Here is a 26,243-nt window from a genome sequence, read left to right as displayed (position 1 = left end):
CTGTTGCAGTCTGTCAGTCGTATAATGCATGTCAATGGGAACACAATCTATAAGAGTCAAAAAAACGTGCACAGACAAATCCAAATTAAACCCTGCGGCTCGTGACGACACATTGATGTCCTAAGACACGAAACGATCAGTTTGTGTGAGAAACCGAACAGTATTTATATCATTTTTTACCTCTAATACACCACTATGTCCAACTGCCTTGAGCGCACGCACGGCATCCGGTGCGTGAGGTGTGTACGCTCTCTGGCATAGTTTAAAGGATTAGTCCATTTTCAAATAAAATTTTCCTGATAATTTCTTCGGCCGAAAAGAAATTAAGGTTTTTGATGAAAACATTCCTGGATTATTCTTCTTATAGTGGACTTCAATGGTCTCTCCAAACGGTTGAAGGTCAAAATTACAGTTTCAGTGCAGCTTCAATGGCCTTTAAACAATACCAGACGAGGAATAAGGGCGAAGCGATCGGTCATTTTCTAAAAAAAATACAACTGTATTTTTACAGTTGTATTTTTACGCTGTGTGTCCTACGCCTTTCCTATTCAACTTACGGAACGAACGCGGCGGCAGTTCCGTTTTTTCCGTAAGTAGAATAGGGAAGGCGTAGGACACAGAGTAAGCTTTTTGAAGAATACGGAAAGCGGAAGCACGTGCAAGGCGATCATTTGTGTTTATAAAGCATATACAGTTGTATTTTTTTAGAAAATGACTGATCGTTTCGCTAGATAAGACCCTTATTCCTTGTCTGGTATCGTTTAAAGCCCTTTGAAGCTGCACTGAAACTGTAATTTTCACCTTCAACCGTTTGGAGAGACCACTGAAGTCCACTATAAGGAGAATAATCCTGGAATGTTTTCATCAAAAACCTTAATTTCTTTTCGACCGAAGAAAGAAAGATATGAACATCTTGGATGACATGGGGGTGAGTAAATTATCAGGAAAATTTTATTTGAAAGTGGACTAATCCTTTAAACTACACCAGAGCGCATACACACCTCACGCACCGGGTGCCGTGCGCAAGGCAGTTGGACATAGTGGTGTATTAGAGGTAAAAAATGATATAAATGCTGTTCGGTTTCTTGCACAAACTGATCGTTTCGTGTCTTAGGACATCAATGTGTCGTCACGAGCTGCAGGGTTTAATTTGGATTTGTCTGTGCATGTTTTTTTGACTCTTATAGATTGTGTTCATAGGGAATGCTTTTTGTTGTCTAGGAAGTGAATGTTAGCCAGATTTAGCCGTTAGCCTAGATTTAAAATCAGTCTGTTGTTCCTAATGTGAGGCTGCAGACTCTTGATCTGATGTGTGTTGGAGCTCATCGTTTGGTAGTTCTGCTTTTGGCATCACTGGTGTTGAGTATAAATTTTTTTTTTTTTTTTTTTTTTTTTTTTATTAATGTTGAGTTGCTTCTAGCCTATACATATTAACATGCCAGAAAACTGCAGAGAAGCTGCACACATGCAACAATAAAATATAACAGAAACACAAATAATTTTTCTTAATTTAATAATGATGATTTATTACAGTAGGACTTGTAGCTTACAAAAAAAGTACAACTATATTTTTTGCAAATACAAGTACAGCTATTTTGCTTCCTATTAGCGATGACATTACAGATTTTATTTTAAGATGCTTTTCTCTCACATATCCATTTAAAATCCTTATTACATTGATAATCATACCACCCTGATGGATACAGCACAGCACAGTCTTCCTCTTTGCCCATGCTGGGCTCTCCAGACGCCCATAACCTGTATCAACAGATCAGCATTAGATGTTCAGTGCTGCTTTCTGTGTGATATGATACTGACTGTGAGAATCATTTATATCATATTAATCAGGTCAGTTCAGTAATTTCTCACCCAGAGGTCAATGTGCTGCCATCAACCCATTTCCATGTGTTTTCCATGTCACTGTCAGTCAGACCAATCCAGAACCCAGCATCAGTTTTAAAAGACTCCTAATAATAGAATAGAAGTGAAATCATTTTGTAATATGTCAGCTAACACACATCTAATGTGAGTAAACGAATCATGAATCTGAATCAATGTTTCACTCACTTGTTCCTCTTTGCTGTTTATGATGATCAGATCAGCTCCTCTGTTCGAACAGTCTTCTCTACTATCAGCCCAGTTCTTCGTGTCAGAGGAAATGTAGTATAAACTGGATTGATAGCACTTCCATCCATCTGGTAACACAACCAGTTTAGTTATGAGTTGTTTGTTCTCGTCCACACTGAACTGAAACTTACTAATAACCGTGTGTACACACAACATAAAGACTGCATCTTTTTAATGCTAAACATTAGTGTAGTTTTAGTGAAGTTCAAGATTACCCATTTGACGAAAGCGTTCTAACAGTCGTTCTTTCTCTTCATTTAACTGGTGATTTTGTTTAGTCTTGTTGTTAATGTCATTCACCAATTCATCGTTTTTTTTTAACAAGACTTTGATCTCAACACATAGCGTGTTCCTTTTTTGGTTATATTTTTCCTCACTGTTTTCATACTCATCAGTCTTTGTTCTGAGTTCGAGACCCAGCAATATGATCGCCTCAACCAGAAGAACACACTGCAGCACCAAACACACTGTAGCTCTTTTGTATCTTCTGTTCCTCACAGAATCAATTCCTGAACACCACAGACATGAAGATAAATGTTTCTTAATAACTCAAATGACTAAAATGTGTGTGTTTGTTGTTATAATGAAATGAATCTCAATACCTTTAGCTGTTCCTCTTGCACATTTTCAGCCGTTTAGAGTCAGATTGTGTAAGTTGCTTGTGTGTGGACAACACAGCTGTGTACTGATGCTTTTAGAGTTCAACTTTAACTACACCACTGTGACCGCACTGAGCAGTCATATCCTGCTTATATAAAAAAGATTTTGCAGATAAACAAGAACGATTTATGATAAAATATTTTTGTACACTACTAGAAAAGTAGTCAAGTTGTTAAGCCTTTGATATAAATGTAATAACGTTTCTTAATTCTTGTAAGTGATTGAAGTTGATTATTTTCCTCTTAAATGTGAAGTGTGGTTTCTGCATCACTAGCCTCACCATATAGAATTTAAGTAAAGAAGAAAAAAAAACCAATCTCACTCCATTTGTTGAGTTAATCTACTGAAACACATTCAATAATGTTCATATTTGGACACTTCAGCTTTAATTGTGAATATGGTGGATGAGAAGCTGCACACATGTATCACTAATAAAATATAATAGAATCATAAATAAATTTACTCAGTGCTTTAATGATCAAGATGATTTATTACATGGAAACTTGTAGAACTGTGTTTCAGAACAAAAAGTGAAATAAGACAAAAATGTTGTAACAACCCTTTATAGCAATGCAAATTAAAATGTGTTCTTCTCACAGATCCATTTAAAATTTTCATTACATGAATAATCAGCAAACCCTGATGACAGATTTATGGCACAGTCCTCCTCACCAGTGCTATCACTTGGTTCTCCATCCCTCCAGAACCTGCAACAGATCAGCATTAGATGTTCAGTGCTGCTTTCTGTGTGATATGATACTGACTGTAAGATAAAGTTTGTCAAGACTAACTTTAATTTTGTCTTAAAGTTTAAAAGCATTTTAAAAGTTTGATTGTTTTAATGGCTGTACAGTCACACAGATATACAGAATGACTGTAGGAAGTTGCTCAAGGTGGTTGTTAGGCATTGCTAGGGTGTTGCCAGGTGGTTGCTATGGTGTTTTGGGTGGTTGTATGTGGTGGTTGTGTGGTTGCACAGTGTACTTTATGATTGCAACGGTGTAGCTAAAGTGTTCTGACCAGTTACCAAGGCATGTTATGTGGTTGCTTAGCCATTTCCAGGATGTTTGTACTTGGTTGCTATGGTGGGTTTGGATTGATAGAATATAAAAGGGCTGAAATATAGATAGACAGATAGATTGACAGACAGACAAAGTCAGAACAGGCTGTAGATCTGTGCCGAGTTTGGTGGATGTAGTTTTAGAGAAGTGATTTCTCACCCAGAGGTCATGTTGGTGCCATCAACCCATTTCCATGTGTCCTCCACATCACTGTCAGTCAGACCAATCCAGACTTCAGTGCCACCTGGAACTCTTTTTAAAAACTCCTAATGAATGAAGAAACATACTTGTTAATGTAACCAAAACCCATACCCCTGAATGAAAACTAATTGTTTTAGTATTTGTTTTATTTATGAGTCAGCTTTCTACAAGAATATGTCTCAGAATAAGAGCATATGAGCGGAGCACAAGAGGAGAGTGACTTTCTGAAGATTTCTGGTTCAATCCAGAATGCCCTTTGTGATATGCTGGTTTAAGAATATGTGGAATTAGGAATAGGTCTAAGGTTATGAAGTTCAAATATTGTTTTAATGAAGTTGCGAACCTTATACATAAATGCACCGTAATCTTCAAAGTTAAGAAGGAGAAATTGAAAGGGAGTGTGGAGGAACTGAGTTAGCAAAGATCCATTTAGAGATATACTAACAGCGAAATTATTTTTCGTTCTTTGTTTAGGGGTAAAAAGAATTTTGAAATAACTTTGCAGCGGTATAGTCTGTTAGCAATCATTCTGATGCCCCTCGCTGCTGAGAGTTTAGATTAATATTAATATGTGCCGTGTGCTTTTCTCTCAATAACAAAATAAACACACAACAAATTACAGTGGTGAGAAAACAGCAGTAAAGAAAGCATCTGATCAGGTGGATGTCAATTATGCTTGCACAAGCTCTGCAATTTGCAGGGCTCGTACCATAAATGTGTCTTTTATCATCTTTTTCATCCTCATCTTTTTCAGATCACACTATAAATAAATGCGTAAACACTTTAATGTTCTCTGTGTTTACTTCCATGTGACAGCGTGCTGCGTGACGTCTTTATCGTTTTTTTACGCATGCGGGTTAGTTAAGGACCATTTTCTGTTCACACTGGAATCTGATATTGGCCACATTTAAAACAACAATGTGAACAGCTCTACAAAAGAATCGGACCTGAGCCATAAATCCGAATTGAGTACTAAGGGTTAGGGTTAGGGTTAGGTGTGAAAGTAGCCTTTGTTGCTCCAAACTTAGTTATGGTCACAAACAAACATTCTCTTTCACTCACTTGTTCCTCTCTGTTGTTTATGATGATCAGATCTGCTCCTCTCTCTGTACAGTCTCGCCTACTCTCAGTCCAGTTCTTCTTCTCAGTGGAGATGAAGTAAAGACTAGATTGATAGCACTTCAATCCATCTGTAAGAACAACCAGTACAACAATTAGCTCTTTATTTCCATCCACACTGACTGACACAACTTATTTATAACAAGTAACCCAAAACATACATACAATATTCTTTAAATATTGAATAGTTGTGTAGCTTTGGTGTAGTTTTTTACCACCCATTTTACCTATCTGTTGCCACAGTTCTTTCATCTCGCTCTGTAATGCCCATTTTTCTGTAATCAGGGTTTTATTATAATTTGATAAAATCGTAGTATTCTGTTTCATGATTAATTTTCTGTTATTTAACTCATTTATCTCTTCTGTGATGTTTTTGTACTTGATGTAAAACTCATCAATCGTTTTACTGAGCTTGATGGCCAGCACTATGACTGCAGTCAGCAGAAGAACACACAGCAGCACCAAACACACTGCAGCTGCTCTGGAGCTTCTGATCTTCACACAAACACTTCCTGTAGATCACAGATATGAAGATAAATATTTCTTAAACATTCATTTGACTTAAATGTGCATGTTAGTTATGTTACTATAATGAAATGAGTCTTAGTACCTGAGTGTTGAAGTGTTTGATGTGTTGCGGTGTCTGAGTTCTCTGTTTCTGTCCTGACATCATGTCGGTTCGTTGTGTCTCTGTTGGCATCAGTGATCATCACCTCAACATCTTTTCTGTCCAGTTCTCGTATCTCAGTGCTACTATTGACGCAAGTCCTCTAGTAGATTTTTTCGATCTTTTAGAGTCTGTCTGTCTATCTATCTATCTATCTATCTATATGTCTGTCTGTCTGCCTGTCTGAAATGTGTCTTATCACCCATAATTATAAAACAATTTAGATGAATTATCGTTCAGACAATCCTGCAGAGATATGAAAATATGTAGTTCTGCACATCCCAAATTTTCATCTAAATTGTTCTGTTGTACTTCTGTTGGTGCAGTTTGGGGTTAGGTGGGGCTAAAGGTCACATGATGGTAGGAGATGGGTTGCAGGATTTGAGCCTTAAACATTTGCCAGCTCAGACTTGTAAACCACAGCAAAGATGAAGAAGGCAGTTTGGAGTGTTGTTAAATAATCACTTCAAATTCGAATGTTTACAAAAAAAAAAAAAAAAAAAAAAAAAAAAAGAATTTCACCTTAATTAAATCTGTTCATCATAACAAACGATCGATTCTCTTCAGAAAATTTGGACTAGACCACTCGATTCATATGGATTAGTTTTCCGATCTCTTTATGAAGTTTTTGAAGCGTCAAAGTTGTAGTTACAAAGGCAGTCAATGGAAGTAAATCTGACCGCATTCTGTCATCAGAAATATCTTCATTTGTCTTCCGAAGATGAATGAAAGTCTTACGGGTGTGGAACGACATGAGGGTGAGTAATAAATTACAGAATTTTCATTTTGGGGTGAACTAACCCTTTAAAAGGGATAGTTCACCCAAAAATGAAAATTATCCCATGATTTACTCACCCTCAAGCCATCCTAGGTGTATTATGTGTACACCTAGGATGGCTACAATCGGAGATATATTTAAAAATATCCTGGCTCTACCAAGTTTTATCATGGTAGTGAACGGGAGGCCTGATTTGAAGCCCCCCAAAAATGCATCCATTCAGCATAAATATAATCCATACGGCTCCAGGTGGTTAATAACGGCCTTCTGAAGCGAAGCAATGGGTTTTTGGAAGAAAAATATACATATTTAAAACTTCATAATCTAAAATAACCAGCTTCCAGCAGACGACCGTATGCATACTGCGCAAGTCAACTTGTGTCACAAGAGTAACCCCTGTAGCGATGTATGACGTAGGATGTAGGAATAGCGTAAGCTTAGACACCTCTCGCAGTTTAAACAAATAGGGCTGTGCAACAAACTCAAGCTTTTCACCTCTTCTCTTATATCGAAATCCTCTGACATTTCTCTTTTAAATTTCTGGTTTTAGACTTTTAATTTGTAACCGGTGTTTTGTTTTGCTCTAACCTCTGTGCTTCCACGTTCGTCATTACATCATGCGTCGCGGTCAGAGTTCACTCTTCTGCCGCAAATCAATGTGTACGGCCGTCTGCCTGAAGCTAGTTATTATAGTTAATAAAGTTTTAAATATGGATATTTTTCTTACAAAAACCCATTGCTTCGGGTTGTCTTAAGTGGATGTCTTAAGAATGTCTTAAGTGGATCATCAAAATAAAGCGTTACCCTTAATTGTGGTTAAAGACTATTCTTCCATTGCATAAATCGGCTCCTATGCTTGTGTCTTCTTGCACTAGTTGGTCAGAAATGCAGAACAAAATTGATCTTATATCAATGCATCTAAAGGTTAAAATATGCAACACTCAAGAAGGCTTCAAGAAAAGTTTTGAACTTTATTAATACAATGAGGTTGACACAGAATGAAGTTAATTGAGTATGTTCAATCAGGCATTTAAATGAAAATAACACACCACGAAACTTAACATATAATATTAACAGAAAATCTTGACATCCACCCTGGCTCTCTTTGTGTCTGTTCACACCTGGTCACTGCATTTTTATCAAAGCTGATTTATCAAAACAATTCCGTTTACACTTGGCCACATAAATGTGTCACTGAAAGCAACAAATATGAGCTGCATTTTATTGATCATCAGCTAATTTCAAAATTAAAGACCGCAATAGGAGAGAGTGCGGCAACAGCACTGGTAAGATAATTTAGTCTCATTACTTTTAATGAAGATGATTGTGTTTTGAGCATCTGTGACTTACTTTTAGTTTACATTTCAGGCAGGTTGCACGTCGGCTTGCTGAAGAGATACTCAGCTGCTCATCTGCGGCGATTCATGCTGCGGTAGCCCTGTCATATCTGGCAGTAACATGTTATTTAGTCTATAACACGCTCTCACATGTTTATTTCTTAGCACTTTTTGGAGGAGTAAAATTTACGTATGTGGTTTTAACAACCAGATGTCTTTAGACTAAATATTAAATGCATTAAACATACTAAATGTACTGTAAGAAAGTAAAGAAGTTGGTTTTGTGGTTTACGAGAGAAAATACAGATCAGAATTAGATGTTCAGTGCTGCTTTTTGTGTGATATTATACATACTGTGAGAATCATTGATTAGATAATAATCGGTTCAGTTATTTCTCACCCAGAGGTCACTGTGCTGCCATCAACCCATTTCCATGTGTTCAATGTGCAAGACAAGCTTGACATGCTGACAACTATACATTATTTAATCGTATTTTCTTAGGATGTTGATATAGTAACTTGAAAAATGAAAAAGTTGTAGGCTGTAAGATGTAGGCTAACATTAACATAATGGTAATTTAGCCTTTGTAAACATATGAAGCAAAACATTAAAAAGATTTAAAAAAAAAAAAATGTAAACGACTAGTATTTGCATGTTCACTAAGCGAACCATTTATCATATTTTTATTTTTATTTTTTTTTGGTCTGGACCAAAAGAACCAAGAAAAGGATGAATTGTACAGTTGTGGTCAGAATTATTAGCACCCTTGATAAATATGATCAAAGATGACTGTAAAAATAAATCTGCCTTGTCTATCCTTTTGATCTTTAATTCATAAAATTAGCAAAAAATCTAACTTTCATTGAAGAATTGAAATTGGGGGGAAAATCACATTATGAAATAAATGTTTTTCTCCAAAACACGTTGGCCACAAATATTGGCACCCCTAGATTTTTTATGAGTAAAATATCCCCATATTCCCCAAGTATATTCCAATTCATATTCATATTTACATTTTTTAGCACACCAGGGTGATCATGAACATGAAATTGAAAGGGAGTTTGCCCTGGAGTTCAGTGGTGCTACAGAGGGATTGGCATTCAATGATGTGGCTCTCAAGGACCTATTTAATTATGAAATCTTCAAAACATTGTATTTTATGTACCACAGAAGCTCATGATTGTAACTAACATCACTATGCCGGTAAAGCTGAGACTGAAAACACCGTTTATAGTCTGTGGTTTCTCTGTTTCACCACCAACACAAAGATACAACAATCTCATGAACATTTCTGTGAAGGCCTCAGGTCCTCTATGAGACAACTCAAATGCACCTGGCCTCATTTAAGGTTCGCTTTACTGATAAAAGGTAAACAATGGACTGACGCTGTGCTTCAGTGTTTAAGATTGTCAATGTACAGTTCAGTTAGTAAAATCATTTCAGATTTATGACCATCCTGAGTAAACATATTTTGCATGAGAAGAATGACTAAGTTTAGTGATTCTCCAAAAAACATACACAAATGGTTACTTAAAACTTAAAATCCTGTAATAACATCAGAAGAACACGGCAGTCACTTCATGAGCACCAGAAATATGATATTAGTTATGTTTTTATCAAAGAAATGAATGTAATTACCTGTATGCTGAAGTAGTTGGTGTGTGTTTTTCTCTATCCTGAAGGGATGATCTCCCACACAATCTGAACTCTCATAGATAGCCACTGTCATCTCCACTCTCTCTGTCTTCATTGCTTCAGACTCAGTCCTGATTACATTGTCATAAATAATTTCAGACATTTCTGCTCTTCAACCGTCAAACATTAAACAGTTTTGTTCCTTGTTCCTGTTTAGATGTTTAAGTAGTCAGCACTTGTCTTATTTTTAATGCTAGGGGACAGTTTGTGGTCAATGTGTGAAAACAAAAACGTGACATCAGATCAGTTGTCATAGTTGCGATAGTCTTTTCTTCCTTACTGTAATGTATATCCGAGTGAAACTTCTCAAGCATGAAAAAAAATCTAGACCGGGACTTGATTTAGTCCATTGGGAATTGATTGGATGTTTTGCCATTGCTGTGAGAGTTTGACAGGTTGTCCCTCCCTTGCACAAGTAAACTACAGATCAGCATTAGATGTTCAGTGCTGCTTTTTGTGAGATATTAGCTGTCTCTGTGTGTTTCTGCTCTGTAGACATGTCTACAGCGAAGCACCAAACAAGTGGACCCCCTTGGTCCGCTTCCAAACTAACTCTGGTGAGGTTTCACTGAAATATCAATGCAACATGGACAAAAGACATCTAAATGAACCAAAACAGAATGGGATTTCACAAGATGCGACACAGTACAGTTCAGTACAGGTATCGGAACTGTGTATCTTGCAGCAGACCTTCGTTTTTGTGTGTAATGAAAGAATTCCTGGCTCCTTAACACTTTTTGTAAGCTCTTCATGAATTTTCACTTCGTAAAAATACCATATGTACACACATAAAATGAGCACATTTAATGCACAAGCTTTTTTTTTTTTTCTTCTTCTTCATAAAAGCTGTTTTTGTTTGTATATTTAGGTTTAGCATTTAAAATGATAGTGTGAACACTAAAAGAATCAGGACTAAATGTATATTTTTTATTAGTTAATAATAACAAATGAATGAGTGTGGGTGAGTGGGTGTGTGTGTGTGTGTGTTCAAAACAAACAAACAAAAAAAGTTTTAAATTTAGTTTATTACAGAATAACAATAAAACAAAAAGCTGTCAAAACATCAACAAGCAAATGTTCTTATATTCTTATCTTCTTTTAAATATTGAGAACATTACACTAATAAAACCAAGAGAGACATTTTCCTATTTTTTTTTTAAGGAAACTTACGCAGTTTTGAGGCTTGAATTGAGGAACGATTAAGCTAATAAAGTTAAGGAAAGAGGGCTACCTATTTATTTTTAGAGAATTAGTTCAATTATGTGGTTTTATTTAGAGACACCATTGTTAGTTCCCAGCATGCTTTGCATATGGCTGGAAATGGAGAGTAAATATTGAAATTAAATGTTATTTTCAGGGCTGGGAGTTTAATGCGTTAATTAGATTAATTAATTACGGGCTGCACAATTTGGAGAAAAAATGTAATTGCGATTTTTCTGGATAAAATTGCAATTTGCGATTTAAAATGCGATTTTATAAAACAAATCAAAAAAAAAAAAAATTATAAACAATACCAGGCTTGTTTTGCTTGTTTGTAGGGCTGCACAATTTGGCCCGAAATTTTGTGCTAATATATTATTTTGACTAATTATTTTTATTATTATTATTATTATTATTATCATTATTGCTAAATAAAAATATTAAACCAAATAAGAAATATTACTGTTGTAATAACTTTCATTATTAAAGTATTTAGCAATAGTATTTAATTATACATATAACTATAATAATTAGAAAATATTTAAAACTTGTATGACAAAATGTGGGGTTAACTGTTAACATGCAAGCAGTATGTCTATAAATCATTAGAAAGGTCTAAGGATTTATTATCAAATATTATATTATTATGATAAAAATCTGTCTCAATAATTTTTTTATTTTTTGTCAGTAGGTATGCAAAATCAAAAATGGAGTCCATGTATTTAATATGAACTACGTGCCTCATATGCATCCACTGTGGGGAAAAAAAAAAAAAAAAAAAGTACACTTATGTACGCTGGAGAAAAACGTATTGATTATATGTTCCCCTCAATGTTCTTTAGAGAGAGGAATTATTTTTCCTATTTTTACCCTGAATAGGATTGAGTGAGCTTTACTTGGCCCAAAACATGTCTGTTTCATACTGGACGCCGGAGGGCGCCCTTGAGCAGATACTCCAAATACTCAATATAACAAACGCTGTTCCAGGAAATCCCCAATGGGCATCAAGCTACCGCTGTGACTGAATAAAAATAAGGTAGAAACGCTTTGATTGATTAAACATGAATAAAACAAACAGACGACTACAACAATGCAAGGTTTATATGTTTTCTTCAAGCCTTCTCGGGTGTTTCCGTAATAATAAAGTATATTTATAATCCAGTGCTAATCAAAATGCTATTTCAAACACTCAACTGACATTATGAAGTGAGTTTGGAGTAAAAACACATTAAATGTTGTCTTTTGTTAGAAAATAACTTCATAAAGGCTTCTCATGTTTGGAAAGTTTGTATATTTGACGTGTGTTGCTTTTTCTAATGCAGTGCTCTCAGATGGAGCGTCATTTACTACTGATCACAGAGCAGCTCTTCACTAACATGCTGTGTACATATTTATATAATTAAAAATCGCAGCCTTTGCGATGTCATAATCGCACAAAGCCAAATCGCGATTTCGATTCGATTACGATTAATCGTGCAGCCCTAGCAACATCTCACTGTGTGATAAAGCCTATAGAATGCAGTTCGATAAAGATATGAAAGGTGATAGATTTGAACCCTTTGAAGTGTACTACAACACCGGTAAGATCAGAGCATTCACTGCTAAATTCAAACATGCTTTCGCTGTGGTGGCAGCACCCATCGCACGTTATAGATCAACTGATGTGATTTAAATGACAAATCACATTCAAATATTAAGCGCCGTTTTATGTTTCTGTCGGTTGGTGCCCACAGCCGAACCGTCCATAAGTGATTGATTCGTTCTGCACATTACATTAACCCTTTGAGCGGTACGGTCCCACATATGGGATTTCGAACGTTCAGTGACGTCACATAATTGCGAGATTCAAACTGTTCTTTCGCGCTTTGGCTGTGAGACGGATGCGCGCAGCTCTTGTCATATACCAAAGCTATGCAGTGTTTTCAGCCACATAATGCTTCTTTTAAGGTTTCAGACATTTAAATACGCATAAGCACCATTAAAACAATACATTTAGAGTTTATAAAATACACAGTGATGTCAGACATCAGTGAAAGCAGTAATAACAATCCATTCAAGTATAATTTGCCGACATTTATTCAAATCAGACACACATAATGGGCCTAAGTAACTATAAAGTTTACTCTATTATTCTTCCAGTTCACCAGCCACTTACTTGCATATATTTCGGGAGAAACTGATGAATTCACATGCTGTAAATCTGACTGACAGGACTCTGTGAACTGCAGCGCAAACTAAGATGGCGGCGCCCATCTCGCATTATAGATCAAGATAAAGATCGTTTATAAAGGTTTTTAAACGACAGAACACACTCACTTACACATATTTGAGAATCGGAATATCATATGGTTGATGACATGGTAAGCAAGTTTGCGAATATTTTAAATAAAAAAGGAAAAACAAAATAATAGCGATCCATCTGTCATACAGTGTTATTGTGGCTGCGTTCAGCGTTCGCGACACGCAAAACGCGTCGCCATGGAAATGATAAGGGCAAACGTTCTAAAATAACGGTCGCCTTAAAAAAAACTCACTCTGGGGGGTCAGTTAGAATATTTTAAACTCACGCTTGAAAGGGTTAAAGCGCTTTCACGTTAAAAAAGGAAAAGAACGTCACGTCTGAAAGCTGCAGTCATTTTTTATTGTTTAAAATAATAGAGAATATCTCATATTTTTCCCTGGGTGCTCAACACCTATATAGCCTATAGGTCATGATAGGCTATAGTCAACAAGTTTGTGAATATTTTAAATAAAAAAAACAAAAACAAAATAAAAGTGATACATCTGTCATACAGCTATTGTGCCTGCATGACGTGTCACCCCCCCCACATTAATAATAAATGTGCACATATTGTGAATTCATTTAATAAACTTAGTAACCTAGCTTTCTTGGTAGCCTTCAGTAAATTAACTTCTCTAAGAAAATAATTCATAAAACATCAGTTGACCATATGTTTCCTTTCAATTTCATATTTCCATATTGATAATCAAAATAATAATAATAATAATAAAAAAAGATTTAGTTCACCCAAAAATTAAAATTCAGTCATCATTTACTCATCCTCGTGGTCCAAAAGATTGTGTAATAAATTCTATGTTGAATCAAATAAAATATTTCTTTCTGAATATACTTTTTGTAATGTCTATTTGATGCTTTAGACAAATGACTTCAAATTATCTTTTGGGGATAATTTATCAGCCAAATTTGATGTACGATAAATTTGCAATCAATTAGATTAATTAATCGCCACATCATGTAATTAATTAGATTACAATTTTTTATCGCTTCCCAGCCTTAGTTATTTTATGTGTTTTTGAGTGAAGGGAAATATCTGTTAATGTTTAATGTTCAGTTATGTTTGATATTTGAAAGTTTCTGTTATGTTGAGCATCGGTCTAGACTCAGGTCTGCAAAGAGGAGTTGGCGCAAATCTAAAGATCCTACTGACCTTAGCTTATATCAGTCACTCCTCTCTTCTTTCTCTACAAATGTCTCAAATGCTAAAACCACATACTATCACGATAAAATTAACAATTCTACTGATTTCCGCACACTTTTCAAAACCTTCTCTGGTCTTCTTTGCCCTCCTCCCCTCGCTCCTACATCAATTACAGCTGATGACTTTGCCACATTCTTCACACATAAAATAACAACTATCAGCAGCCAATTCTCCACACCACATACTGACAATCACATCTTAATGGAAAACACACATGCTCTCCCTTCCTTCTCTTTGCTCTCGGAGGCAGATGTTTCCAAACTCATCCTTTCCAATCACCCTAGTACCTGTCCGCTTGACCCTATCCACACTGGGACTGGGACACGGCACTTGCGTACTGTTGAACTCATGTTGATTTGATTGCTTCTACTATTCTCATTTGTAAGTCGCTTTAAATAAAAGCGTCTGCTTAATGACTAAATGTAAATGTTGAAGTTTTGATCATTACCATTGTGCACAAGAGTAGAGCTTATGGTTAGGTTGTGAATAACTGCATGTACTAATAATATGAAGCATGTTGCTTTGTTCAATGAGCAATAACTTTGCTATTGCCGGTGCAGTAACAAGTTTGTTCTTACTTATGCTATACTATCAGCATACAGTCTTTTAATTGTACAACATAATTCAAAGTCAAATATAAACATGTCATTTCCATTCACTCTAAATCACACACTTTTGAGAGTCAACTTAAAAAAAAAAAGCACATTTCACTAATAATATTAAATTAATTGAGTCATAGACTAAATAATTTAGGAGATTTTACATGAGTTATTCAAGTAGATTGCATTAAAGAAATTCAACCTTAATGGGTTAGTTCACAAAAAAATGAAAATTCTGTCATTAATTACTTGCCCTCCTGTCGTTCCACACCCGCAAGCAGTTGGACCAGTCACATACCTCTCGGATTTCATCAAAAATATCTTAATTTGTGTTCTGAGGATAAATGAAGGTTCAACACAAATTAAGATATTTTTGATGAAATCCAAGTGTATGATTCGTCCATAGACAGCAATTTAACCAACACTTTCAAGGTCTAGAAAGGTACTAAAGACATTGTTAAAACTGTTGACGTGACTGCAGTGGTTCAACCTTAATTTTATGAAGCGACGACAATACTTTTTGTGTGCAAAAACAAAACAAAAATAATGACTTTATTCATAAAAGATCTTCTCTTCTGTGTCATTATCCTTACACAGGTGTTGCAGTAAGCACAGTGAAGGCTTTAAATAAAAAATATATACTTTTTTTTTTTTTTTTTTTAAATAAGATATTATCCGATTTTATCCGATTAATCGAAGAAATAATCGATTATCAAAATAATTATTAGTTGCAGCCGTAATATAAATAAATAAATATATATATATATATATATATATATACACACACACACACAGTATGCATGTATGCATGTATGTGTGTGTGAGTGTGCGTGTGTTTTTGTGTCATATCAGGACACAAATTTGTATAATGACATGGGTATAACATAGGTATTACAAGGAGAGGGTGACTTATGAGGACATTACCCCATGTCCCCATTTTTCAAAAGGCTTATAAATCATACAGAATGAGATTTTTTGAGAAAGTAAAAATGTGCACAGTTTTCTGTGATGGGTAGGTTTAGGGGTAGGGGTAGTGTAGGGGGATAGAAAATACGGTTTGTACAGTATAAACACCATTACGCCTATGGAATTCACAAAAACAAACATACTTGTGTGTGTGTGTGTGTGTGTGTGTGTGTATGTGTGTGTGCATATATATATATATATATATATATATATATATATATATACAGGTGCTGGTCATATAATTAGAATATCATCAAAAAGTTGATTTATTTCACTAATTCCATTCAAAAAGTGAAACTTGTATATTATATTCATTCATTACACACAGACTGATATATTTCAAATGTTTATTTCTTTTAATTTTGATGATTATAACTGACAACTAAGGAAAATCCCAAATTCAGTCTCTCAGAAAATTAGAATATTGTGAAAAGGTTCAACTTTGAAGACACCTGGTGCCACACTCTAATCAGCTAATTAACTCAAAACACCTGCAAAGGCCTTTAAATGGTCTCTCAGTCTAGTTCTTTAGGCTACACAATCATGGGGAAAACTGCTGATTTGACAGTTGTCCAAAAGACGACCATTGACACCTTGCACAAGGAGGGCAAGACACAAAAGGTCATTGCAAAAGAGGCTGGCTGTTCACAGAGCTCTGTGTCCAAGCACATTAATAGAGAGGCGAAGGGAAGGAAAAGATGTGGTAGAAAAAAGTGTACAAGCAATAGGGATAACCGCACCCTGGAGAGGATTGTGAAACAAAACCCATTCAAAAATGTGGGGGAGATTCACAAAGAGTGGACTGCAGCTGGAGTCAGTGCTTCAAGAACCACTACGCACAGACGTATGCAAGACATGGGTTTCAGCTGTCGTGTCAAGCCACTCTTGAACAACAGACAGCATCAGAAGCGTCTCGCCTGGGCTAAAGACAAAAAGGACTGGACTGCTGCTGAGTGGTCCAAAGTTATGTTCTCTGATGAAAGTAAATTTTGCATTTCCTTTGGAAATCAAGGTCCCAGAGTCTGGAGGAAGAGAGGAGAGGCACACAATCCACATTGCTTGAGGTCCAGTGTAAAGTTTCCACGGTCAGTGATGGTTTGGGGTGCCATGTCATCTGCTGGTGTTGGTCCACTGTGTTTTCTGAGGTCCAAGGTCAACGTAGCCGTATACCAGGAAGTTTTAGAGCACTTCATGCTTCCTGCTGCTGACCAACTTTATGGAGATGCAGATTTCATTTTCCAACAGGACTTGGCACCTGCACACAGTGCCAAAGCTACCAGTACCTGGTTTAAGGACCATGGTATCCCTGTTCTTAATTGACCAGCAAACTCACCTGACCTTAACCCCATAGAAAATCTATGGGGTATTGTGAAGAGGAAGATGCGATATGCCAGACCCAACAATGCAGAAGAGCTGAAGGCCACTATCAGAGCAACCTGGGCTCTAATAACACCTGAGCAGTGCCACAGACTGATCGACTCTATGCCACGCCGCATTGCTGCAGTAATTCAGGCAAAAGGAGCCCCAACTAAGTAATGAGTGCTGTACATGCTCATACTTTTCATGTTCATACTTTTCAGTTGGCCAAGATTTCTAAAAATACTTTCTTTGTATTGGTCATTAGTAATATTCTAATTTTCTGAGAGACTGAATTTGGGATTTTCCTTAGTTGTCAGTTATAATCATCAAAATTAAAAGAAATAAACATTTGAAATATATCAGTCTGTGTGTAATGAATGAATATAATATACAAGTTTCACTTTTTGAATGGAATTAGTGAAATAAATCAACTTTTTGATGATATTCTAATTATATGACCAGCACCTGTATATATATATATATATATAAAACTCTATGTATATGGCAGATTGGCGCTGCATATCTTGCACCTAAATTTATTTTTGCTAGCAGGTTAATAAACTTAAACGTGTCCTATATGAGAATAATCAGATACAGATCTTATCTTTCGACCTTGGAAAGAGCTTGTATAAAACAGCTGGAGAACAATGTCACATAACGTAAAATTTACCTTAGAAAAGCCACTTAAATGCTCAAACTCATTGGTCAGTGAGAAAAATTACTGTAGAAAGGGGCATTTTGCTATATGCACTATATCACATAATCCTTATATTTTTACTTACCTGTTGTCTACATGAGAAAAAATGAAAGGAGATAAAAACAGTTCTTTGTGACTATGTACTGTAGTTCTCAAGCATTTAAATTCCTAATTTAAGTGAATCTTAGTTCCCAGGAAAATGCTGATGCTGTAAAAGGAGGCCAGATGTGACAACACATGACAAAATTTAGACATGTTTATTATTTTGTGGCACTTATATATATATATATATAAAATACATGTATATGTTTTTTTGTTGTTGTTGTTTTTTGTTGGTCTGGAGGTAATAAATAATAATTAATAATACAGGTATAATTTAGAACTTAGAATTTATAGATATATATATAATCTCCCTAATTAAACAGACATCAAATTCAACTCATCAGCTCATTACAAGAAACTCCAGGACATAAAATAAGTGTCTGACAAAAGAGACATTCAAAATGTGCAGTTGTGCAGTCAATTATTACAAAAGTTTTGTACTGTTAAACTTGCATCAAAAGATGTGTGATGTTCCTATGGCAGCATGAGTTGTGAAATATTTTTCTCACAGATCCATTGATAAGCTTGATTACATGATTCATCCAGCCATCCTACTAAACCAGGCCACTCTGGGAATTTAGGCACAGCCACAGTCACAACACAGTTCTCTCTTGTACCTCCATTAGGCTCTCCAGATGCCCAGAACCTGAAAATACAGATCAGCATTAGATGTTCAGTGCTGCTTTCTGTGTGATATGATGCTGACTGTGAGAATCATTTAATAGATATTAATCAGTTCAGTTCAGTGATTTCTCACCCAGAGGTCAGTGCGCTGCCATCAACCCATTTCCATGTGCCCTCCACATCACTGTCAGTCAGACCAATCCAGACTACAGCAGCACCAGATATGTTCTTAACAAAATCCTGAGCAGATCAAACAGTTGCACATTTATTTCATAAACAGACAATAGAAACATTTCATGACCATCTCTCATTTAGCTGCCACACACAAACAAACACACGCACACACACGCACACACACACACACACACACACACACACAAACTATCTTTCTCACACTCACTTGTTCCTCTCTGTTGTTTATGATGATCAGATCTGCTCCTCTGTCTGTACAGTATCTTCTGCTCTCAGTCCAGTTCTTCGTCTCATTAGATATGTAGTAAATACTGGATTGATAGCAAGTCCATACAGCTGTTAACAGATCAAGTTCAGATTTTAGCTTTTAATCACCATTTATCTGTCCGTAACTTATAACAGATAGTATAGATAGATTGTGTACACTGAAAGTTACTAAGAGCACAACCCAACTCTATCATGCTTTAAAAATGTCTGCTGTATAGCAAATAACTGCATAGACTAAAGAAATTTTACCACAAATCTGAAGTTCATTTCTTAGCCGGTCTCTCTCATTCAGGTTTTTGTTCTTTATTATTAGCCCATCTCTCTCTTCGGTGAGGTTGGTAATCTTGTTTAGTAGCTGGTCTCTCTCTTCTATGAGGTTGGTGATGTTAGTTAGTAGCTGGTGTGTCTCTTCTGTGTAGTTTGTGCTGCTGTTTGAATGGATGTAGACACACAGCACTATGACTGCAGTCAGCAGAAGAACACACAGCAGCACCAAACACACTAGAGCTGCTCTGGAGCTTCTGATCCTCACAGAGTCACTTTCTGAAAATGGCAGACATGAAGATAAATGTTTCTTAATTTCTACAGACACTACTGAAAGTATGTTTTATACCTGTGTCTCGAAGTGTTTTGTTTCCCTTGGTGCGTCGGTTCCTACCACATGATCCACCAGTGTTTATGTTGCCATAAACAGGCTGAGACATTCTCGCTTGCCTGTAATGTACGTAAATGGCAGAAACTGTCTGTGTACAAATGTACTCTGTAGTCCTCTCCTTTTAAGACTCTAATTTTAGTACATGAGGTCAATGTGTAGCAAAGTATGTCACAGTACAAGAGCATGTGACATCCTGTCTGTTAATACCAATTGATTTGCATAACAAAAAGGGCACTATTGTGGTAATTATATGTAGTAGCTAGGTTCAAATTAGTACAGTAAAATTATATGAAAGAAGTCTTACTTAATCCAGTGAACTTAAATTGACCAGAACATTTAACAGAATTTTTCTTGACATCAGTGTTCTTTCATTGTATGTTTGTTAATATTGTTTTTTTTACTAAAATCCTTATTATTGTATTAGAGATGTATTTCTTATTTTGTCTGTGTAATGTATGTTGATTCCACTCTTCGTTGTTTAAAGACTTTTATTTAGATTTTTGTCTTTGACCCTGTCCCGACGCCATTTTGACGTGTTTGTCCACACTCCACAGGAAGTGGCAAAGTCACGCAGTCCGTCAGGGACAGATCGTTAATGGCGGGTCCTTGTGGTAATTACAGTATTTCGGGCAGGAAATCCAAACGTTCGCCTATCATTCATTGACCTCAAATATGGCTTATCATTTTGAAACATGTAAGTAGTAGTAACTGTACATGGCTGCTCACTCTAACATTAACATTAGATAAATGTGTGCTATTATATATCCAAGTATTTGTGCGAATCAGCTAAAGTATATTGCGCTTAATGCGTGACATGGAGGCGCCGGCGCGATCACTTGCGTTTTTTCAATTTAAAAATATTCTCATTTTTGTATACAGATAAGAGTAATGCATCATTCCGAACTGTAAAGGGTCTATTTTTATTTGTGTAAACTCATAATAACAACAAAACATTGTGCTTTTGAAAAAATAAAATACAAAACAAACAGGATGCGCTTTCTGCCGTCTCATTCTTCCTGAACAGCAGCGCGTCTATTTAAGTAATTAAATTAATATAAAAGTGTGATATTTCAGCATATTTCTGGCCCTACTCATGATCACAGTTATACACACGGTCTTGTTTTATCTTTTGGTATTCCTGTATATAATGTTGAACTGTCTGATTTTTGTGTATCTGATTATAAGTCTAGCATTTTTAGATTTTTAATGGGTAAGGTGGATGATTTTGATCTAGTATTACCATTAGTAGTCATGACCCTTCTGTACCAGTCACTTGCTCTGCTCGGTTTGAATGGTTTGATCCAATATCCCTCATTGAGCTTGTGGATATAGTCCAACATATTAAGCCTACAACCTCTTCTGTTGATGTTATTTTGGTTTTGGATACTGTTGGCTCCAGTGTATTGGCTATTATGAATAGCTCATTGGACAGCGGTCGTGTTCCTTCTTAATAATTCTTAATAACCAATCTTAATAATTTCTGGCCCATCCCTAAACGGCCATTTTTCCAACTAAGGCAAATAACCAAATTAAAACATCTGCTCTCATTTAAGGTTCTGGAAATGGTTATCCATGTCTTCATCTTATCTAGACTTGATTATTGCAATTCACTGTACATAGGTCTTAATCATTCATCTCTGCATCTTTTGCAGTTGGTTTAAACACAGATGCTAGGTTGTGGACTGGTACTAGGAAGAGGGAAATAATTTTACTGGTTCTAGCATCTCTTCACTGGTTACCTGCATGTGCAATATAGGATGAATTTTAAGATTTTGTTATATGTAAACATAGTCACTGATTCTGATTCAGTTGCAGCATTTAACATCTCACAGCAGAATATTATAAATGAATGAAAACTTACATTTAGGTTTGTTCATCAGACAAAGCTATTGTATGATTACTTTGTAATATGATTATTACAATATTTGTATGATTGTATGAAGACTTGGAATAAAACCCGTGAGTATGTGGTATTATTTTATGTTATTATGTTATTTTAAATCTTCAAAACATTATCTTTTGTGTTCCACAGAAGCTCCTGATTGTAACTAACATCACTATGCGGGTAAAGCTGAGACTGAAAACGCTGTTTATGGTCTGTGGTTTCTCTGTTTCACCAGCAACACAAAGATACAGCAGCATTCTCATGAACTTTTCTGTGAAGGCCTCAGGTCCTCCATGAGACAGTCATGATAGCAACATAGCTTTTTCTTTTTGTTTCTGATTTGAACACACTCAAATGCAAGGTTTGCTTTATTCATAAAGGGCAAACAGTGGACTGACACTGTGCTTCAGTGTTTAAGGTTGTCAGTGTACAGTTCAGGTAGTAAAATCATTTCCGATATTAGATTTATGACCATCCTAATGGAGTAAACACAATTTGACTTAGTTTAGTGATTCTCCAAAAAAAACATACACAAATGGTTAGTTTGTTGTCTAACTTTAACTTAAAATTAAGGGTGTGCACAAATAGTCAAATATTCGACCTGTAATTAATATTTGAAAAATAAAAATACTATTCGAATTTTACTATGTTGCTTTGCTGGCCGTAAATGCAGTGAATCCATGATAAAGCACTAAAACTTGCAGTTATAACTATATGCACCGGCTGGCGCTGTGGAGCATGTTTAACAAGTTTATTTTATTTGATCATCACATAAGGTTGTTGTCTGCCTTGCAAAGTTTGGAATTACTTGGATGAAAATGATCTTACAAAACGTAATGACTTTTGATCAAATGATTTAATGAGACCGAGTTATCATAATATCACCACCATAATGAGAAAGCACATGAAATCAAAACACCAGTCGAATGAGGAAAGACAGCTGTCCATCACTGCATTCACATCAGGTAAACGCAGCTGTACCCCCGAGTGAGCAAAGAAGATAACTTATCTGATAGCAAAATTATTTTGAGACATGTGTATTCTAATATTTTTTTTTTTACGAGCCCAAATATTCGGATACAATATTTTGGAAAAATGCCCATCTCTACTTAAAATCCTGTAACAGCATCAGAAGAACACGGCAGCTTCACACAATCACTTCCTGAGCACCAGAAATATGATGTTAAATGGTTGAACGTGCAAACTGTGATGTTTTTATCAAAGAAATAAATATAATTACCTGTACACTCAGGTGGTTGTTGTATGTTTGTCTCTGTCCTGAAGTCATGATCTCCCACACAATCTACACTCTCGTAGATTTCCACCATCATCTCCACTCTCTCTGTCTTCATTCCTTCAGACTCAGTCTTGATTACATTGTCATAAATACCGTCAGACATTTCTGCTCTTCAACCGTCAAACATTAAACAATTTTGTACCTTGTTCCTGTGTAGATAAATTTAAATAGTCAGCACTCGTCTTCTTTTTAACACTAGAGAACAGTTTGTGGTCAACGTGTGAAAACTGAAACATGTGACATCAGATCATTTGGCATAGCTGTGATAGTCTTTTCCTCCTTATTGTGATGTATATCCGAGTGAAACGGCTTCTCAAGCAAGGAAAAATGTAGGCCGGGACTTGATTTTGTCTATCGGGAATTGATTGGATGGTTTGCTATTGCTGTGACATCATGTGAGTGACAGGTTTTCCCTCCTCACGCCAGTAAACACACCATCAGAAAAGAGAAGAGATGGCATTGTAAGAAGGAGGGAAAGTTATTTTGATGAAAGATTATGAGGACACATGCATTTCCATTTAAAAAAAAAAAAAAAAAAAATGTCAATTTTTATTTCATGGTGACTAAGTTTAGAACCATCTGTAAAGTACATCTATAAACTTCTATAAAAATAACTATTTAGCAATATAGATATTTTAAGTTTAAACTGTATAATGAAAGCCACTTCACTTTTCCACTATATTGTGTACGTGGGTAGGTGTGATTATGGGTGTAAATTTAATATAAATTTAAAATTTGTGTATAAAATCTATATAAACACTGGATAATTTGAAAGATGCTCATAAACATTCCTCTAAGCATCACCACCTTGAAAGAAGTCAGTCTCATTTGTTAGAAGAAGAACACACAGCAGCAGCAGGAACTGCTGCAACTTCCTGAAGTCACTTCCTGAACACGTCAGACATGATGTTCAGTTTGTCTCTCACCATTATTACGGTTCACACAGCACTGAACAGACATGGAAGTGCCAGACACATCATAATTGGATCAGCACTTCTGATGTACTTGATGTACCTTATGGACATTTTTATCTTTTTCAGTTTTGTTTTTTGATCATCTTGCCTGTGTTAATGACAACTGCATATTTTTATTGGAATTTTACTATTTCACCCCCATTTCCTTTAATAAATCTATTTTACACTAGTTACAAAAAATTCTTACACTTAGGACCTTAAGGACAAAAAAATGTCCCCATTGAAATCCATTACGCTTGCAATTTTTAATCTCAATCTGTTAATAAGCTTTCATTCTGTTGGCAAAGCTTAAAAAAAAAAATCATGAAATGTTATCACAACATTTTTTTTTTTTTTTTTTTGTCAGATCAACTTAAATTATTAATGTGATTCAGATGTGATAGAATGTGATATGAAACTATAATGTGGTCGAAAACTTTAACCAAAATTAAAATGAAATTGAAAATGAAGGCTCAAAATATGAATAAAAACAATAACAGGATATCAGTGATACTAAAATAACACTGGGCTGGAGCTTTACTCAGCTGCAAAGGAGCAGGAATGGGCACTCCTGCTTAAGATGACAATCCTTAATTATGAACATTTTCTACTGTTAAACTTGTCACCAAAAAAAATAAATAAAAAATAATAATAATAATAAAGATGTGTAATATTTCTAGGACAGCATAAGGGGTAAAATACTCTTCTCACAGATCCATTGAAAATCTGTATTATATGCAACAGATTTATGACCATCCTAACTGAGTAAACATATTTTTGCTTTGTGTGTTTTCATTATTGAGGAGGATAACTCAGGTTAATGATTTTTTAAAAATCATACACAAATGGTTAGTTGATGTTTGTAACTTTAACTTAAAATCCTATAATAGCATCCGAAGAACACAAAGAAGCACCAAGCACACTGGAGCTGCTCTTGAGCTTCTGATCAACATAGAAAACCTGAACAACATAGAATGTTCAAACAATGATGTTTTATCAAAGAAATGAATGTGACTACCTGTACGCTGAAGTGGTTGGTGTGTGTTTTTCTCTGTCCTGACTCTCATAGATTTCCACCGTCACTCTCTCTACTGTTTCTTCATTCCCTCAGACTTAGTCTTGATCACATCGTCATAAATACAATCAAACATTTCTGCTCTTTAACTGTCAAATTTTAAATGATTTTGTTCCTGTGTGTTTAAGTAGTCAGCACTCATCGTCTTTTTTGAATGCTTAGTGGCAAACAAACTTGGGTGAAATGTGAAAACAAAAATGTTACATCAGATCCTTGCCACGAAACTGAAGTTGTAATAGTCTTTTCTTCCCTATTGTGATGTCAATCCAAGTGAAACAGCTTCTTGAACAAGAAAAAATGTAGGCTGGGAATTGATTGGATCATTGGATCATGGTGTTCTATTGCTTGCTGTGATCTCGAGTGAGTGACAGGTTGTAAACAATATTTTTTAACATAAAAGATTTGTGTACGGAATCGACATGACTTCACAACTGTTAAAAAAAAAACAAGAAGTTAATATTGAGAAACTTACATTTAGACACAGCATTGCCAATTACTTGGTCTATTTTTGCTCCACCAACGTAAATATTTCCAAACGAAGCCAAAGCAGAATAAGCCGTTCCGCTTCTTAGAGCAACACACATTAGTGATGTTTCGTTCCTGAATAAATCTGTTTTTGAATAAATTAATTTACTAAACAATTCAATGACTGTGTCGCCCCCTGTGTTTGAAGAGAGAGACATTTGCAGTGGTGTCCTACACCATAGTGGACATTATCGAGTGCACTCATTCACTCCCATAATACACTGCAATAGCGAGTCTACAACTGATGTACACTTAACTGCTAGCCTCTAGAGAAACCCATGAAAGTCAAGGTAAGTGAATTCATACGTCTCGCCAGAAGATGACATCCACAGCCTTTCCAGCGCACTCAGTGGTTGAATTTGTTCACTCATTTTCTTTCATTATTTCAGATGGACTCTATTAGTGAAGTAAAGTAGGGAATAGTGAATGAGGGGTATAGGGCAGGGATAGGCAACGTCAGTCCTGGAGAGCCTCTGTCCTGCAGAGTGAGTAACTCAGAGACTTAAAAATGGCACTTCATGACAAAAAGATTGCCGACCCCGATATAGAGTTTAATAAAAATATTATTATACTCAACATTAATGTGCTCTATGTATCACGTGGTTAGCTTAGCAACATTCTACCATCAAAGTGATTGCATTTGATTTATTTATATGATTTATTATTGATTTATTTATTTTTTTAAATCAGCACTTGAACAT

The 26,243-nt window shown here is 35.6% G+C and overlaps 2 protein-coding genes across 9 annotated transcripts in view; one reads left to right on the top strand and one right to left on the bottom strand.

The window, feature by feature from the left end:
* LOC127519936 (CD209 antigen-like protein D) overlaps positions 1–25,356 on the bottom strand; it is a 35,960-nt gene extending 10,604 nt beyond the window's left edge. The window contains exons 1-7 of one of the 6 annotated variants that reach the window (XM_051907581.1): positions 24,961–25,354; positions 22,933–23,138; positions 19,402–19,695; positions 19,094–19,221; positions 4,008–4,114; positions 3,460–3,494; positions 2,679–2,872 (exon numbers count right to left, since the gene is read on the bottom strand). In XM_051907581.1, coding sequence (XP_051763541.1) covers positions 2,835–2,872; positions 3,460–3,494; positions 4,008–4,114; positions 19,094–19,221; positions 19,402–19,695; positions 22,933–23,092 — 762 coding nt within the window. In that variant the 5' untranslated portion in view covers positions 23,093–23,138; positions 24,961–25,354 and the 3' untranslated portion in view covers positions 2,679–2,834. Of the gene's footprint in view, positions 1–2,678; positions 2,873–3,257; positions 3,495–4,007; positions 4,115–18,205; positions 18,716–18,826; positions 18,934–19,093; positions 19,222–19,401; positions 19,696–22,932; positions 23,139–24,960 lie in introns of those variants that run through there. The other 5 variants (XM_051907579.1, XM_051907580.1, XM_051907577.1 and 2 more) reach the window with 5 other exon arrangements.
* Positions 1–26,243, top strand: part of cadm2a (cell adhesion molecule 2a) — a 477,303-nt gene that overhangs the window by 267,753 nt on the left and 183,307 nt on the right. The gene's annotated exons all lie outside the window — the stretch shown is intronic.

This window comes from Ctenopharyngodon idella, chromosome 10, assembly GCF_019924925.1.
Source record: "Ctenopharyngodon idella isolate HZGC_01 chromosome 10, HZGC01, whole genome shotgun sequence".
NCBI lineage: Eukaryota > Metazoa > Chordata > Actinopteri > Cypriniformes > Xenocyprididae > Ctenopharyngodon > Ctenopharyngodon idella.
Note: the sequence above shows the minus strand (reverse complement) of the source record. Positions and strands in the feature narration are given on the sequence as shown.